The sequence below is a fragment of the Ranitomeya variabilis genome, chromosome 2 (assembly GCF_051348905.1).
Source record: "Ranitomeya variabilis isolate aRanVar5 chromosome 2, aRanVar5.hap1, whole genome shotgun sequence".
NCBI lineage: Eukaryota > Metazoa > Chordata > Amphibia > Anura > Dendrobatidae > Ranitomeya > Ranitomeya variabilis.
The window spans coordinates 898132735-898151882 of NC_135233.1; the positions used below are offsets into that span (position 1 = coordinate 898132735).

Sequence of the window (19148 nt, forward strand, 5' to 3'; positions counted from 1 at the left end):
TCAAAAAATGGAAGGTAGAATTCACACACATTTTGGCAGTGAGTAATGTCTCTAGAAAATGGTCTTCAGAAAACGACCTACTGTGTTTTTATGCTAAATGTGCTTTTGTTTTTTTTTCTTAAGTTTTGTATATAATTTTTTTTTTTTTTTATATTCCAATGTGCATTAAAAGAAAGGTGTTGCAATTTTCACAATGGCCACTAGGGCTTTTATAGACTCATACCTTGTGTTCTTTCAGGAAATCTAGCAATAGACACTAACTCAGACCCTGTCTTTTGTATTGAAGCATCTAATGAAGGGAGGGCAAGCTGAGTCAGCTGCGACCTCCCCTATCGAGATTGGTTATCATCTATAAAATGGACAGGTTTGCAATTGGAAATGAGGCTGCAATACGTTGAAATACCAGCCTCAAACCATGGTTTAGATTATATACTGCGAAATTGGTTTAAAATGTCAGATTATTTGAAATCTTGTGTTTTTACAGTTAAAATATTTATATATTTTTTTTCTATTAGGTTTGTGTGTTAGACCTACGAAAATAGCGCTACTGGTTGGAAGCCATGGACCGACTATGAATGTGTACATAGCCAAATGACTGTCCCTGACCCATGTACTGCTATAGTCCCATCTAACCATGGCCAGTCCACTACAGCCAAACTGAAATTAATACTATACATAGATATTTAAAATGGAAATTGAAAACCAATCCCTGCAAAATGTTGCACCTCAAAGAGGACAAAGTTCTTGTGACATCTGGTGAATGTGTGCTGGGATCTTTCTTCACAACATCTGGAGGAGAGGAGAGCAGCGGACAAGCATTCATACAGAACTTAAATGTACCAAATTTGGAAGATGGTCAATATGAATTCAACATGTTTTAATTTCCCCATCCTCAGTGTATTGTTTGTGTTTTTATCTTTTTTTAAAAAAAACAAAACAAAAAAACCGTTTGCATATACAGAGAACACAAGATGTTAAATCAAGCAATAGTTTGTTCTTGGCTTTGAAACATTATAGTTGGGGCATACAAAGAAATATCCGATGGCTGCATAAAATAACCCATATTTCTATCTTGTTTATTTCCCTCTACTTCTGCTTTGTATACAGTAATTTAGTTTCCTCGCAGGTATAGGATGATGGGCATAACTTGGTACACACTTCTGATAAATGTGCGGCATAAAAATGCCTACAACACATAAAAATAAGTCACCCTTGATTCAGAGATGCCAGCTTAAGGTAAATTTCTGTATGGTGATGTGGCTGAATGCTTACTTGGGACATAACTCTGCCAAAACCGAAGGGCACAAATAAAGACCAGACAGCGGACACAATTTGTGTCTGTTTCTTTAGACCATAAACCTATTATGGTTTCCTTGTGCACTATTGTGATATGAGCAAAACACCTCCCCTCTCATTTTCCCTGTTTTTAGATTTTTACTTAGTAAATGAATGTCATTCGCTATTTTTTTCTGACTGGGATCATTTTACTGCAAGCTAGGAATATTCAGTTCTAATGAATCAGGAGTCCTCTGATTCCAAAGTAAAGGACATATTGACTAATTGTCATACCTGTGCATACTTCGATCAGTAACATAGGACATTTTCGCATTTCATCACACTCACTTGGTTGTAAGCCTTATTTTTCTTGCAGGTTTGAGACTTCAGTCTTGGCAAATCTACAGCTCCAAGTTTTAAAACCCTACACAACCATACATATTCCACACAGGCCATACATGTTCTTGCTGCTATTAAAATAGTAACATCGCCTGCTCCCCTGCCATTTAGATTTTATAATGATTTTCATATGTAAAAATATATATTAGAAAGTTAAAAATAAAAAGAGAAAAAAAAAAGAATCTTGCCACCACCCTCAAAGCATAGTTGAGCTATGCTCCCTGTTTTCAGAAAAGTTTGGTGGTTGGGCTGTTAACAATGTTCTAATGCATAATTGTAAATCGACTGAGCATGATTTGTCACAAGCCTTTTACCTGATTTTTTTTTTTTTTTTATTAAAAATGTAGAAAATATAACCACTTTTGGACCATAAAGATCTGTATGACTGGAGCAATTGTAGAGCAATGTATTGCAGAGGATGACACGGATGCTGTGGATGCGTACTACACTAGATTTCTCAGTTTTCATCCTAGATTGGTGGTTCTGTAGTTCAGTTCTCCTATCTGAAAATCTTACCTGATGGTTTTACTTTACCGTTTTGTTTTTTTTCCCTTCTCCTTGTAGGTTCTGCTCTGCATATTTGGGGACATTTATAAAATCTGTGGGAGGTGTGCATATCAAGCCGGTCTGCTTTAATTTTTAATTTGCAGTAGAGAAAATAAATGTTTATATTAGCGGTCAACACTTTACGTTGCACAAGTTTTCGGTAAGGCTACTTTCATACTAGCGTCGTTCGACGCACATCGCAATGCGTCGCTTTGGAAAAATAAACGCATCCTGCAAAGTTGCCCGCAGGATGCGTTTTTTTCTCCATACACTTGCATTAGCGACGGATTGCCACAAGTCGCATCCGTCATGCGACGGATGCGTCGTGTTTTGGCGGACCGTCGGCACAAAAAAAGTTCCATGTAATGTTTTTTTGTGCGTCGTGTCTGCCACTTTCGACCGCGCATGCGTGGCCGAAACTCCGCCCCCTCCTCCCCGGAACTCACAATGGGGCAGCGGATGCGTTGTAAAACTGCATATGCTGCCCCCGTTGCACACTGTCCGTCGGGCCAACGGTTTGCGACGGCCCGTACCGATGGACTAGTGTGAAAGTAGCCTAAAGGGGTTGTCTGGACTAAAATTGCAAGTCTACAGTCACTCTGTGCGACTGCAGGCTTGTGAATCCTCACATCAAGCACACTGGGAGTATGCATATCTGCCCCTGGTGCCGCAGAATCCTCAGTCATATTCCAACTAGATGGGCAAGGCCAGACAGTGTCTAGTTGGAATGTGGCCTGGAGAATGTAAATTACATACTTGTGGTCACGTGATGGTTGCTCCCAGCACCTTAGAATCCTCAGCCTGTAGTGCATATCCTAGGAGGATTCACAAGTCGGCAGTCATACTGACTGCAGATTTCTAATTTAAGGGCTCTCACAGACGTGTGTGTATGTGTAAAAAAAAATATATATATTTTTTTCTGATGGCACTGTGACCAATGGTGCAGTTCTGATGCACTTTTTTTTTTTTTCTTTTTTTTTTCTTCCATGCAGAATGTAATCATGAAGAAAATTAATATCTGCATCTTCTCCAGTGTGCTCTTGATTCTCTTATCTGACACACTGTTGACACTCGGATCAAAATCAGATCGGTGTAATTTGCACAATCGTCCTGATTCCCGCGGATAAGAGAATCTACTGCTGTCTGATCCCAGGCTTAGACTGGACAACCCCTTTAATATTCTCCAATATGTTCTGTAAGGGCAGATCCTATCAGGTTTATTTGCCTTCAGGTAGCACAACAAGATAGCAGTAGTTATTCTTCCCCCTCCAAAAAAAAAAATGGACGAAGTGAAAAAATGGCAGCCGTGCAACTGTTAGCATTGCATAGAAAAATGGCATAATTCCTGCCTAAAGCTGCCATTTTATTTAGGGATTCTTGGTTATCCGTTAAGTTTCAGATCATTTTTTCTTAGCAAAGGTTTTCGATTCCAGCTCTAAGTACCTTGAACCTAATAAGTAGAATTTTAAAAGCAAACAAAGTATTACTCGCTACCTCTATATCTAGTATATTTTAGCAAGTTTTCCTTCTATATTAAAATTGTATTGGAGCGTTTTTTCTTATTAGGTGAAGCTGAGGTTTAAGTGGATCACTTTGCTAATGGTCATAGTTATATTTTTTTACCACAATTTTCATGCTCTACTCCCCCTCCTTTGTCCTAATACCGCTACAACATACTTCTGTTTTTACTTTTATGTTCTTATTTTGCTGCTTCGCTATTTTATGGCAGTGACAGTGGCTAATGTCAACTTTTTTATAAAACGTCCAACTTTTCTAGACAATATTTTCAATATTCCAGTTTTTTTTTTGTTTTGTTTTTAGTCCTGAATGCAATCTGACTGATAGAATTGGCGCAGTGATAGAAAAGTGAAGCGAGCGGACATTCAGGAATGGGTACAGAAGTTTTTCTGACATTTATTTGGTGTAGGGTGCGGTCTTCTAACAGACACCAACTTTTTTTTTTTTTTTCATATTCTAAAGATTTGTAAGGAAATAAATGTTAAAGTATACATGCCTATGTACAACGGTTTCATGCTATATGATGTACTCCTGTAGTATAATAATGGATGCCAACCTTATGTTTTAAAAAAACGTGGACACACTGAATAGTTTGACTACATCACAAATTGAATATTGCTTTTATATTGGCACTTCAGCTGTTTGTAGTATGAATGAGTTGTCTCTTTTGTCTTTTTCTTCCCTTCCACCTTCTTATATTAGTACCTTAGCCCATGTCCTGGCTCCTAACCCTTCTACAGTGGCGCTCATAATTTTGTAACTGTGCATTGAAGGCACCTAAAATGGTTTACAATTTCTTTGCTAAAACATACCAGTTCCAATGCAGCCATCATTGGATACAAAGAAATACAGACTAAAATATATTTTACATTTTTAAGGCTATAATGCAAAAGTATTAGCATACCGGTGAAATCCAGTCAAAAAATTCTCTGTATACTTGTGATGAATTTCTTGTTCCTAAACCTGCAAATTTTGGGATCTAATTCTGGGAGCCCATCAGCAGCACTGAAGTCACGAGTCTGCATCATTTCTTGTGCTATTCAACTATCAAATGACATGAACCAGCCCACTGCAGTTTTTGTCCATGTTAAATACTTTTATTGTTTGGTTTTCATAATGTGTCTAACAGATGACTTTGGTGTTCTGTACTGTCCTGGACCATTTTAATTACACTTTTGATGTTATTTGGTTCTACATCATAAGTTTTTCCTGGTTCCCATCCTGACTTAACCTTGTTTCTTTTTTTTTTTTTATATATTTTTTTGTTCCATTTTCCTTTTGCATTGTATTGCTCTGACAAATGTAATTTGAATCAGATCTGAAAGAGGTCCAGAATAAAATATATTTTGATATTATTTTTCTGTTTTATTTTCTAATAAATGAAACATTTTGTGGGTAAGATAATGCTTGGAATAGGGAGCCACATTCATAGACTAATGACGCAATAACTGTTTTTAGCCACAGCTGTTAATGGGTTCTGTCTGGCATTAAGGGTATGTGTCCACGTTCAGGATTGCATCAGGATTTGGTCAGGATTTTTCATCAGTATTTGTAAGCCAAAACCAGGAGTGGGTGATAAATGCAAAAGTGGTGCATATGTTTCTGTTATACTTTTCCTCTAATTGTTCCAGTCCTGGTTTTGGCTTACAAATACTGATGAAAAATCCTGACCAAATCCTGATGCAATCCTGAACGTGGACACATACCCTAATACTAAGCTGTATTGGAGTGCACGGTGCTGAGCTGCAGTAACGGACATAACCTTTGTTAGGGAAAAAGCAGCCATATATTTCTAATCTTGTATTATGCCTCTAATGGGGTTGTCCAGTCTCACGATTCTGCAGTTATAGTGACTGCAGGCTCTCTTCTGACATTATGCAATGTACACACTGAGTTCTCCGCGCGGGTCATGGTCACTTGACCACATGTATGTGATTTGTAGTCTTGCAGTCATATATCAACTGATCTCCTCCGGCTTCTCTCCATAGAAGCCAATTGATGAGTCAAGACTGCACACGACTGCATATATGCGATAACATGTTTTGTTTTGTGACCACCCACGCATACACGGAAAGCGTGTTGGTGTGCGCATTAAATATCTCTCCTGACCATCTGCCAGCCGGCTCCCTCATACACATTAGATCGTCGGCCGAGCCTGTCTGTATCGGTGTAATTAGCCCACTATAGTGTATGTATGGGATCCTTAGTAGTCTTTGCTAGAGCTTCTATTCTGGCTCAACAGTGATGGGCCAAGACCCTAAATGTCTCCTCAAGCTGTCTGGTCCAGCAGTTTGGACTATTCCACTTGGGTGTAGCTCGCCTTCAATCTGTCTTGCACCATGCTCATCTCTGTAGTACAGCAGAGCCGAGTGTGCCCTGAGATGAAAGCTGCAAGAGGTGATAGTGAAACATTGCTCTGCTGTTCTCTACACAGTAGATGGTGAGGGGAACAAAGCTCTGTATCATGACCTGTCTCGTGCAGAAAGATCCATTTCTTTCATTCTCTGCGGGGTGCGTCCTTACCATTTTTATTCCCTTCCCGTATGGTGCCTCCTGCTGAACCTTATGCAAGGGAAAACTGCTTGGCCCCAGAAAAGAATTTCTGCTAATGTCCCCTTGAACTTAAAAAATGATAACCTAAACCTTACAAGCAAATATCTCTACAATGAAGATGAGAATTTAAAAAAACCTACAATCATTTATTCAGCTCTGCAGCCTGTATGGCCAGTTTAACGTGTTCCAAGTGGTAAAAGGTCCTCACTATCGCTATAATCCATACTAAGCACCTCTTACATAACTATAGGATTCCCCTAGGGAATGAGGACTTTGCATTGACAGCCTTCAAGCTACATTACCCTTTAGGGTGTTGCGATCACCCTTGTCCAAAACCCACGTTTCGTTTAACATAACTACATTAAATGTGTGAAGCCTAGACAGCATATTGGTGTCGTTCCCTCTGGTTTTATTATTCTGAAGTATGTTCCATTATTCACCCTCCCTCCAAAAGGTAAATATCTTCATACTTAATAGGTAAAAAGTGCAGAGATTCACGAGTGCATCCAGAGTGAAGATGGGTGTATGTTCCCTGGGTCTTCATTCATGCAACACATTTTAAAGTCGGGCTGATGCCTTCATCGGAAGAAACCTCTAAACAGCACCCTCCCCCGCCCGCCCCCCCCCCCCCCCCCCCCCACACCCGACTGAGTTTTTTTTATCCGTGTGCAATTAAACGCTTTTATAAGAATATTTTTGGGGTATCCTTTTTCAAGGAATCTCCTTTCCAATATCTGGAGTAAAGTTCTAGTGGCCACTAGAAAGATAGAAACCCTAAAAATATTTTTAAAGATGTTTAATCGCACACAATTTGTCAGAATGCCTTGCCAAAAAAGCAACAAGTACATTAGGAAACGATAAGATCACATCTGAACCTGATGACAGCAAATTCAAATACAGCTTTATGATGTCCTTAAACTAAAATCAGAACGGAGGATTAGCCTTTTTCTCAGAATTAAAGAGGTCTTCAATACAGCAATTCTAAATGTAAATGCTGCTTGATTATAAAGCATGGCTGCTCAACTTTCACCTCGATGACCACCAGAGAGACCTTTAATATTAATCAGTCTTTAATTGTGGAACATCCTTTTGTGATTGATCTGCTTGAATGTAATTGTAATCTACAGTATATGGGAAAGACCACACAACCTTTGTTGTAGCATAAATACATAAAGCACTGTTCAAAACCTCATTTTTCATATTCTATCTAGACATTTTTTATCGGAACACAAAGACCACACAAGTCACTATATTAGAACACATACCTGATAACATTACAAATAGAGATCAGAAACTAAGAAATCGAGAGTCCTACTAGACTTTCAAGTTATTCACATTGGCACCTGTAAGGTTAAACAAAACCATATCTCCAGTTCCTGCAGATCCACAGTTAGGTGTCCCCAATTATGCAAAATAAAAAAGGGAAAACTATTTTTTTTTTCTTTTGAAAGGATTTTTTTTATATACAAATATAAGACCTCACACGTACAAGGGCTTCTCACAAAATTAGATCATCAAAAGGTTAATTTATTTCAGTTCTTCAATACAAAAAGTGAATCTCATTTATTGAGTCATTACAAACAGGGTGATCTATTTCAAGTGTTTATTTCTGTTAATGTTGATGATTATGGCTTACAGCCAATGAAAACCCTAAAGTCATCATCTCAGTAAATCAGAATACTTTACAACACCAGCTTGAAAAATTATTTTAAAATCCGAAATGTTGGCCTACTGAGATGAATGTTCAGTAAATGCACTCAATACTTGGTTGGGGCTCCTTTTACATCAGTTGCTGCATCAATGAGGCATGGCATGGAGGCGATCAGCCTGTGGCACTGCTGAGGTGTTATGGAAGCCCAGGTTGCTTTGACTGCAGCATTCAGCTTGTCTGCATTGTTGGGTCTGGTGTCTCTCATGTTCCTCTTGACAATACTCCATAGATTCTCTGAGGTTAAGGTCAGGCGAGTTTGCTGGCCAATCAAGCACAGTGATAGTTGTTTTTAAAGGGAACCTGTCACCTCATTTATGAGCTGCTGCCACTGCCTTTCAGGGCTTATTTACAGCATTCTAGATTGCTGTAGATAAGCCCCCAATCTAACCTGAAAGAAGAAAAACAAGTTATATTATACTCACCTGGGGGCGGTCCGGTCTGATGGGCGTCGCAGGTTCGGTGCCTCCCATCTTCATGCGATGTCGTCATCTTCCTTGCTTCTTGTCATGGCTCTTGCTCAGGCCTACTGATCTGCCCTGTTGAGGGCAAAGCCAAACATTGCAGTGCACAGGGCTTCCCTGACCTTTCCTGTCGCACTGCAGTACTGTGCTCTGCCCTCAACAGGGCCGATCAGTGCGCCTGCGCAGGAGCCACAACACGAAGCAAGGTAGATGACATTGTATGAAAATGGGAGGCGCTGGACCTGTGACGCCCATTGGATTGGACCGCCCCCGGGTGAGTATAATAAAACTTGTTTTTCTTACCTTTCAGGTTAGATCGGTGGCTTACTACAGCATTCTAGAATGCCGTAGATAAGTCCTGAAAGGCAGTGGCTGCAGCTCATACCTCAAAAATGAGGTGACGGGTTCCCTTTAAACCAGGAATTGGTATTTATGGCAGTGTGGGCAGGTGCCAAGTCCTGCTGGAGAATTACATTTCTATCTCCAGAAAGCTTGTCTGCAGAGGGAAGTATGAAGTGCTCTAAAATTTCCTGGTAGATGGTTGCGCTGACTTTGGTCTTGATAAAACACCGTGGACCTACACCAGCAGATGACATGGCTCCCCAAACCATCACCGATTGTGGAAACTTCACACTAGACCTCAAGCAGCTTGGATTGTGTGCCTCTCCACTCTTCCTCCAGACTCCGGGGCGTTGATTTCCAAATGAAATGCAAAATGTACTTTCATTTGAAAACACCTTGGACCACTTAGCAACAGTCCAGTTCTTTTTCTCCTTGGCCCAGGTAAGACGCTTCTGGTGTTGTCTATTGGTCATGAGTGGCTTGACACAAGGAATATGACACTTGTAGCCCATGTCCTGGATAAGTCTGTGTATGGTGGCTCCAGCAGCAGTCCACTCCTTGTGAATCTCCCCCAAATTTTTGAATGGCCTTTTCTTAACAATCCTTTTAAGGCTGCGGTTATCCCGATTGCTTGTGCCCTTTTTCTAACACACTTTTTCCTTCCACTTAACTTTCTATTAGTATGCTTGGATACAGCACTCTGAACAGCCAGCTTCTTTAGCAATGACCTTTTGTGGCTTATCCTTGTGGAATGTGTCAATGACTGCCTTCTGAAAATCTGTCAAGTCAGGAGTCTTCCCCATGATTGTGGAGCCTACTGAAACAGACTAAGGCTGGTTTCACATTTGCAGTTGTGTCCGCAGCGTTTCTGATGCATACATCCCCATGCGTCTTGATTTCATATCTTCAACATTGTAGATGCAGGTGCATGCGTATTTTCGCGATGTGCGGCTGGGCGTGGCTGAAGCACCATGTTAGAATTTCTTTGGCGTCAAATTTCCGCCACCATACGCATGCGGATGCTTGCTGAAGGAGTGCGTCAAAACAACGCATTACAGTCTATGGGAACGCAAGGACATGCGTTCGCTTGCATTTGCACAAGGGTCTATATACAGAAATCCTATGAGCCACACCCATTGTGTCAAGGAAATTCTTAAAAAATGTTTTCATACCAAACGCATGCGCATAAACAACGCGGATGCGTGCAAACATTGCTTTTTTTTTTATCCGTCATGCGTAAGTTGATGCGGATAAAAAACGCAGCGTTATGCGTTTTGCCATGTGTTTGCGGTTGCGTACGAAACGCTGTGGCCTCAGCCGCAAATGTGAACCTAGCCTAAGGGACCTGTTAAAAAGCTTACGAAGCCTTTGCAGGTGTTTTTTTGTTAATTATTCTAATTTATTGAGATAATGACTTGGGTTTTCATTGGCTGTAAGTCATAAACATCAACATAAACACTTGAAATAGATCACTCTGTAATGACTATAATATTAGATTCACTTTTTGTATTGAATATCTGAAATTAACTTTTTGCTGCTATTCTGATTTAGTGAGAAGCACTTGCATACTCAACACAATTCACATTTTATATGCAACATGTGCTTCTTCGCTGCAAATTCTAAATGTGACTTATTTATTTTTTTAAGCTGTGTAGTAGTTTATATAAGAGCAACAATTTATACACGGGAGGTGGCTCTGTATAACATACCTTACCTGGTGGTGTGAGTCCGACTTTAAAATATGTTGTACAAATGCATAAAGATCCTGAGAACATACACCTTTGTCATCACTCAGCACTAGCGCTGATGAATCCTGTTTTGTTTGAATACGTTTGTTTCCACCAGCGTGAGAGACAGTGGACGGCATTGTACCTGGTCACAACGCTGGCAGGTGAGCACACACAATCCTAAGGCTACGTTCACACTAAGAAACAATCAGTATTTGGTCAGTATTTTCCATCAGTATTTGTAAGCCAAAACCAGGAGTGGAACAATCAGAGGAAAAGTCTAATAGAAACACATCACTACTTCTGTATTTTTGGCCCAATTCTGGTTGTCTTTAAATACTGGTGTGAAACACTGACCAAATTGTTGTGAATTCCGTCTGGGTTCCCTCTGGTGGCCTTTAGCGATACTGCGGGTCTGGAGCTGGGCTCAGCTGCCTCATTTCCTGCTATGCTGGTTCCTATTTAACTCCACCTGGACCTTTATTTGTTGCCTGCTGTCGTTGTATTCAGTACTGGTTCTGACCTCTCCTGGATTTTCCTGGTGACCTGTCTATTTCTGAGAAGCTAAGTCTTGCTAGTTCTTTTTGCTCATTGTTTCCTTGAATATGTTTCTCAGTATATGATGTGTTCAGTCCAGCTTGCTTATATGTGATTTTTCGCTTGCTGGTAGCTCTGGGGAGCAGAAGTGCGCCCCTCACACCGTGAGTCGGTGTGGGGGTTCTTGTACTTTCTGCGTGGATAGTTTTTGATAGTTTTTGTACCGACCGCACAGATCCCTGCTATCTTCTGTCTATTTAGTGTTAGCGGGCCTCATTTGCTTAAACCTGTTTTTCATTCCTACGTTTGTATTTTCCCCTTAACTCACCGTTATTATTTGTGGGGGGCTGTCTAAAACTTTGGGGTTATTTCTCTGAGGCAAGTGAGGCTTTGCTTTCTCTCTAGGGGTAGCTAGTTTCTCAGGCTGTGAAGAGGCGTCTAGGTTTTTAGGTAACGCTCCACGGCTGCCTTTAGTGTGTGTGGATAGAATCAGGATTGCGGTCGGTATAGTTCCACATTCCCGGAGCTTGTCCTACTATTCAGGTTTACCTATCAGGTCAGTTTGGTGATCCTACCACCGGATCATAACACCAAATACTGAGTGTGATCGTAGCCTTATATTGAGGGTAACACAATTGGAGTTCCTTTTCTAAAAGGTAAACATTATTGCAAGAATATCAAGGGGCACAACGACTGAGGGCTTGCTCACGCAAGCGTATAACACAGTTGAGTGCTATCCAATGTTTTATTGCATGGCACTTGGCCCAATGTTATACTTGTTTTTTTTTTTCCCCCATGCGGTATGAGAACAATTGCAACATGTTTCTAGTGCATCCAATAATCTGATCACAGACACCCATGCAAGTCTGGGTGCATGTGAAACATCAAACTGCACTCAGATGTCATCCAAATGCAGTCTGATGTACGTACACAGACCATGGAGAAATTACGTTCTCAATCTTCTCCGCACCTTTGCTGCAATTTTCTTATGTGAAAGAATCGCAGCATGGTAAGATGACACTCAGATCAAACTCTTGATAGTTTGAGCTGAGTGTCTTTGCCATAATCGACTCGATTCTATGTGGCCCTGGCCTAACAGTGACTGCACGGATCAATGCTTTATGGGCCCGTAGCGGGCCCCAATCAGTTCCCTCATCCACTAATGTATCATGTACTGGTCTGCTTAGTGTATTTATTTTATTTTTTTATCTGCAGGAGATTGCCACTTGAGGACTAGTAAACCTGCTGCCAGGTACTACAACCCCCCCCCCAAGACTGGCAGCTTTCTTCCTATGTACAGTTTGTGGAGAAAGCTGCCAATCAGTGATGTGGGTGGGGTGATATAGAGCTCAGCGTTCAGTGATACAGCTATTGGTCTGAAGTATAGGGCAAGGTTCAGTTTTTAGGGACACTGAGGACTCAAAATTAATGTTTTCAGTTACAAAGATGTGCACATTTTCCAACTCTTTAAAGAATTTTTTTTTTTTTTTTATCTCTTCTTGGGTATTATTGGTTTCTGGGCCCTGAGATTTCACAAAACAAGGTGCAGAAGCATGACACATGAGCATGTGTAGTGTGGTGCATGGACTCAATAGAAAGTCTGACACTTGGATTATTTCCATTCTTAAAGAATCACTCATCCCATCAATGTTTTTATCCTTATAATATATTTGTCATATTGCACTGCTCAAAAAAATAAAAGGAACACTAAAATCCCACATTCTAGATATCACTGAATGAAATATTCCAGTTGTAAATCTTTATTCATTACATAGGGAAATGTGTTGAGAACAATAAAACCTAAAAATGATCAATGTAAATCACAGCTAATATCCCACGGAGGTCTGGAGTTGGAATGATACTCAAAATCAAAGTGGAAAATGAAGTTGCAGGCTGATCCAACATCAGTGGAAATGCCTCAAGACAAGGAAATGATGCTCAGTAGTGTGTGTGGCCTCCACGTGCTTGTATGGCCTCCCTATAATGCCAGGGCATGCTCCTGATGAGGCGGCGGATGGTCTCCTGAGGGATCTCCTCCCAGACCTGGACTAAAGCATCGGCCAACTCCTGGACAGTCTGTGGTGCAACGTGATGTTGGTGGATGGTGCGAGACATGATGTCCCAGATGTGTTCAATCGGATTCAGGTCTGGGGAATGGGCAGGCCAGACGATAGCTTCAATGCCTTCATCTTGCAGGAACTGCTGACACACTCCAGCCACATGAGGTCTGGCATTGTCCTGCTGTAGGAGGAACCCAGGGCCAACTGTACCAGCATATGGTCTCACAAGGGGTCTGAGGAGCTGATCTCGGTACCTAATGGTAGTCAGGCTACCTCTGGCGAGCACATGGAGGGCTGTGCGGCCCTCCAAAGAAATGCCACCCCACACCATTACTGACCCACTGCCAACAGGTCATGCTGAAGGATGTTGCAGACAGCAGATCGCTCTCCACGGTCTCTCCAGACTGTCACGTGTGCTCAGTGTGAACCTGCTTTCATCTGTGAAAGGGTGCCAGTGGTGAATTTGCCAATCCTGGTGTTCTGTTGCAAATCCCAAGCATCCTGCACGTTGTTGGGCTGTGAGCACAACCCCCATCTGTGGACATCGGGCACTCAGACCTCATGGAGTCGGTTTCTAACCGTTTATGCAGACTCATGCACATTTGTGGCCTGCTGGAGGTCATTTTGCAGGGCTCTGGCAGTGCTTCTGTTCCTCCTTGCACAAAGGCTGAGGTAGCGGTCCTGCTGCTGGGTTGTTGCCCTCTTACGGCCCCCTCCACGTCTCCTGGTGTACTGGCCTGTCTCCTGGTAGCGCTTCCAGCTTCTGGACACTACGCTGACAGACACAGCAAACCTTGCCACAGCTCGCATCATGTGCCATCCTGGATGAGCTGCACTACCTGAGACACTTGTGTGGGTTGTAGAGTCCATCTCATGCTACCACGAGTGTGAAAGCACAACCAACATTCAAAAGTAACCAAAACACCAGCCAGAAAGCATTGGTACCGAGATGTGTTATGTGGTGTCCACCTGCAGAACCACTCCTTTATTGAGGGTGTCTTGATAATTGCCAATAATTTCCATATGTTGTCTATTCCATTTGCACAACAGCATGTGAAATTGATTGTCAAACAGTGTTGCTTCCTAAGTGGACGGTTTGATTTACTTGGAGTTATATTCTGTTTAAGTGTTCCCTTTATTTTTTTGAGCAGTGTATTATATAGCAATGTTTACTTACAATTGCTCATTTTGCCTTTCTACCCAGCTAATTCTTCTCCCTTTCTCTATGACATCATGTGATTAAAAACTGACTAGCTGAATCCTTCTAAGCTGTATGCAGAAACAGGAACTCTTATCCCTGCATGAGTCATCACCACTCTCCAACTCCTGACCCAGCTGCCCTGCTCCTCCCCTTTGCCAGGAACTTTGTAGTGATGACTTGTATAAGGAAAAGAGGCAACCTGTTGCCACATAGAGCTTAGAAGGATTCAGCTAGTCTGTTATTAATCATGCAATGTTATAGATCTAATGGAAAAGAGAAGAATTAGCTGGGTAGAAAGGCAAAATGAGCAATTGTTAGTACACAGAGGTGCATAACGTTTTTGATGCGAGTGCTTCTTTAATTTTGAGTGTAACAACACAATACAAATGTGAATGGTTCCTGACTTTATATTTCACAGATGTGCAATTTTCATAGCTTTCTCCATGTATCTTTTTCCTAGAATGGCTTCTAATTTAATTTGCTGTTTATTCTGTACATATAAATACATGTAGAGGACTGATGTATAAAGAATCTGACGTACGGCATCAGGAAGGTCTGATAATTATACACTCTTTCAATTAATTACCAAGCCAAAGGCAAGCAAACACTAACGACTATAAAAAGCTCTTTCGGCATTAGCCTTTAATGAGTTCATTTAAAGCGATCAAGCAGCTCATTTTGGAAATCATGGTCTGTGTTTAATCATATCCAATCAGATTTAATAATTACATCCTGAACTCAAGCCATTGTTAAGTGTGAAATTACCATAAAATTGCAATTGTTAAACATAGATGTTTTGCCTAGGTTTTACAAGCCTCTAAACACTAAAGTAAGTGCACTGCTTGCGTTTTCTGAAGTACCTTTGTGAGATGTCAGGATTTTCCCATTTACTACTTCTAATCAGTTGCTGGGATATTGTACTGTTAACATGGCTAAATGAACAATGTTTACTGCAGCATCAAGACAATTTGCAATTAGAGAGCTTTGCTTCATTAGGCAAAGATATCCCTGTAAATAAACTGCAATAGTTTTTTTTTTCTTGCTGCAGTTATTTTCATGAGCATCATTTCAATAGTGTACTGTTTATTAGCGATGCCTCTGCAACCACATAATGAGCTGGAGTTATGTTATTCAAGATGGCGCTGCGTTGCGATAAATCTCGTTTCGTCCTTTATACGCCTAAACGTAAGGGTGCTGTAGAGCAATCAATTGTATCATTAATGTACCGTAGTTATCGAAGTACATCAGTATTGTGATTTCCCCTGTTATTGACAAAAAAATCACAATATATTATTGGAGTAAAGGGGACAACAGAAAAATATATTTTTTAAATTCTTTATTAAGAGCATGAAGCTGTACGAAACCTAAAGGTGTTTGCCACCTACAAGGAAAGATTCTGCCTCTACGTTAGGCTAGGGCCACTTGGCGATGTGTGGTGTGACACTGAATCGCAGCGGCACATTTCAAATTTAGATATGATTTCCTATGGTGTGGCATTGTGTCCTGTGACATACTAAGGCTGGGTTCACATTACGTTCTGGCAGTCCGTTAGACAGACTGCTTTACACGTGGCATGTGGTGTAACGCAGTCCGTTAACGCCGCCATTAAACTATTTCGGGCGCTTCGCTATCACACGCCCAAAATGGGCATGCGCTAGCGATGTGCCATCATTGAGTGACGGACCCTGGGATGCGGGCTGCGGCGTTTCTGGGTCTGTCACTGCTAGCGCAGATAGAGCATCTGCTAGCTCTATCTGCGCTAGCGCAATTGAATTTCGGCACTTGCGTTAACGCAGCCCGTTTAACGCATGTGTTGAACGGGCTGCATTAACGCTATGTGAACCTAGCCTTAGACAGTGATGGCGGACCTTTTCGAGACAAAGTGCCTAAACAACCCAAAACCCACTTATTTATCTCAAAGTGCCAAAATGGCAACCTAACCTGAATACTATGGTTTTAGTTTAGGAAAAAACAATTTGTGCAGAGAGCAGACTGGGACAGGAGCAGGGTTACCAGACTGCAGATATAAAAGAATATGCTCCCCCATCCTGCTATATGCCCTTGATCATGATATATCTTTCCCCAATCCATGTAGATGCCCCTAATCCTGGTATATACTCCCCTATCCTTGTATATGTCACCCCATCATTTTATATATGCCCCCATCCTGCCGGAGCCACTGTTTAAAGCACAGAAAAAAATAGGTGCTGCTAGGGACATGATTACTGAATAACACAGCCATCCTCTGCTGGGTATAGGATGGGCTCCGGCTACTTTCACATATCAAATTTTTTGCATCAGGCACAATCTGGCGAATTTTCAAAAAAAAACATCCGTTTTTTTCTCATAGAGTTATATTAGCGCCGAATTGTGTCTGATGTCCCAACGTTTCATCTGTTTTTTGCCCGTCCGGAGGCCGTAGAAAACGTCCAGAGGAACTTTTTTTGTTGCGGCGAAAAACCTGATGGCAACCGAATTGGCACCATCTGGCTTTTCTGACAATGGATGCCTATGGGAGCCGGATGTGGCACATGGCGATATCCGGCGCCAGAGTCCGGCCTCCAAACTGCGCATGCCCTGTTCTCTCTCTCTCTCTTTTTACTATTGATGCTGCCTATGCATCGCGAAGAGCAGGAAGGCTGCAGGGGACGCCGGAAGGCGAGAATATCACGATTTTTTTTTACATTATATCTTCTACACTAATTGCGCCGGATCCAGCAATCCCTCCCACCACCGGATTATGCGTGATGGCGCGAGACGGATGCGTGAAAGTAGCCTTAGGGTCTAAGCTTGCTCCATACAGCTGCTCCTGACTTGCATTTGTACAGAAGATGTCTGGAAGATGTTAAAGAAGTCCTTTCACCTTGTCTGTCACACAGCACTTCATATATATTATACTCCCCTAGCAATTCGGCAATATTTTCTTCATTTAGACAACATCTTGAATTTCAGATTTCACTTTGATTTATTCCCTTCCATGTTCTATTAAACCCATAATGCATCACATGGGCATCTAATGTCAGTACCATCCCTGTCCTGGTAACAGTGTGATTATCCTTCCCTGCATATTCCCATAAATAAGCTAATAGAATCAGGAACGCTGAACTGTTATCCTCTTCATTACGACTGACAGGAGCTGACTAATCATTTAAAAACATCTCAATAAATAAATATTTATGGTGTAGGACCCTGGTAAGCTCCTGACAATACGTTAACATTTCACAGAAGAACAGCACTTCACTTATCGAATAAGAGTTGAAATACTTTATTTTGTGATACAAATTCCTACATTCATGTAATAAAACAGCATGGCCACCTGCTGATCAGTATGTCCCAGGGAAACAACAACCCAGACCAAAGACTCTTAACTTTTACCAGCAGATCTATGCTTTCTTTAATACCTCATATACTTGGTGAAAGGGTATAAAATCTGAAAGGTTACTCTATTTTGTACCATCTCTAAGCAATGTGAATCTTTGAAATGCAAGTATCACAAAATAAAGTGATTGAAACCTATTAGTTCCAAGGTAAGTTATGTTCCTCTTTGAAATATTCAAGGAGCTGACTAATCATCATCAGTATCTGTGGAAACCGTTTCTATCCAAAGTGTACCTCCAAAGGAGGACTTCTGTACTATAGTCCATGCAGTTTAATCATACTAGAAGCTCTGGTCACTAAGATGATGACTACCTACAGAAATATTTAAAGTTATGGAAATTCCAATGGCTTACCATGTTACATGATCTAACTAAAGGGAATAAGTGGTGAATGTTCACATATAAAGGAAGAACAAGGTTATACTAGAGTAGCTACTCGGGATAACCGGTAAATCCAAATACTGCAACTGACCCTGACGATTCCTATACAGACTAGAGATCCTGATCCTGCAGCCTCTATTGGTTCCTGTGTGAGCGGAGATCGCTCACACCACAGACTAGAAGATGGCAACTCGGACCTCGGCTGCCTAAAAGGTCGTCAAGCGCATCACATTCCTCCTAAAGAACTGGAGGGCAGAGCAGAGTGTGTGCTGAAAAATGGAAAAATCCCTGAGTAAATTAAACCACAAAATACAAACTAAAGTATAACGTATGTAGTGTTAGAAACTAGGCCGCCTACTTCCTAAAAAGAAACAGGATAGTTGCAGGTTAAAGAACAGAAACAGCAAGGAGAAAAACCCTAGCTGGAATTTCACTGACTGGCTTTACGCTACAGCAGAATATCTAAACAGCCACAAGAAACTATCACCAGCAGGAAATGCCAGCAAGGGGACAAACTATAAAGCCGCACCCAAACGGTGATAGGGCAGACAAATGAAAACGCCTGTATTACGCTAAACCGACTGCAGCAACAATAACAGAACCTAAACACCCAAAAAAAAGGTGTGTCTGCTGTGGCTCTGCAGATAAAGAAGCTACCCACAAATCACAGGCTCAAGTGTTTGAACCCAGGAGCATGACATATGTAATATACAGTATATATTCACATTATTGATGAGCGATCGTGCTTTGATAATGTGTTATCTGAGCATGCTCGGATGTTATCCGACTATCTTGGGCGTGCTCGAATAATATTTTTGAGTACCTGCGGCTGCATGTTTTGCGGCGGTAGACAGCTGCAACACATGCGGTGATTGGCTAACAAACGGGCAATCCCTGCAGGTATTTTGGCAATCTACCGCCGCAAAACATGCAACCGCAGGTGCTCAAAAATATCCAAGCACATCCAAGATACTTTGATAACACCCGAGCATGCTCGGATAACACGTTATCTGATCACGTTCGCTCATCACTAATACACATATATTTCAGGGGACTAGGT

General features: G+C 41.4%; 1 protein-coding gene across 4 annotated transcripts in view; it reads left to right on the forward strand.

Annotated features, from left to right (window-relative positions):
• TBL1XR1 (TBL1X/Y related 1) overlaps positions 1-2007 on the forward strand; it is a 180905-nt gene extending 178898 nt beyond the window's left edge. For 3 of the 4 annotated variants that reach the window (XM_077290504.1, XM_077290501.1, XM_077290502.1), the window contains one exon: positions 516-889. In XM_077290504.1, coding sequence (XP_077146619.1) covers positions 516-542 — 27 coding nt within the window. In that variant the 3' untranslated portion in view covers positions 543-889. Of the gene's footprint in view, positions 1-515 lie in introns of all 4 variants that reach the window. The other variant, XM_077290500.1, reaches the window with a different exon arrangement.
• The last annotated feature ends 17141 nt before the right edge of the window (positions 2008-19148 follow it).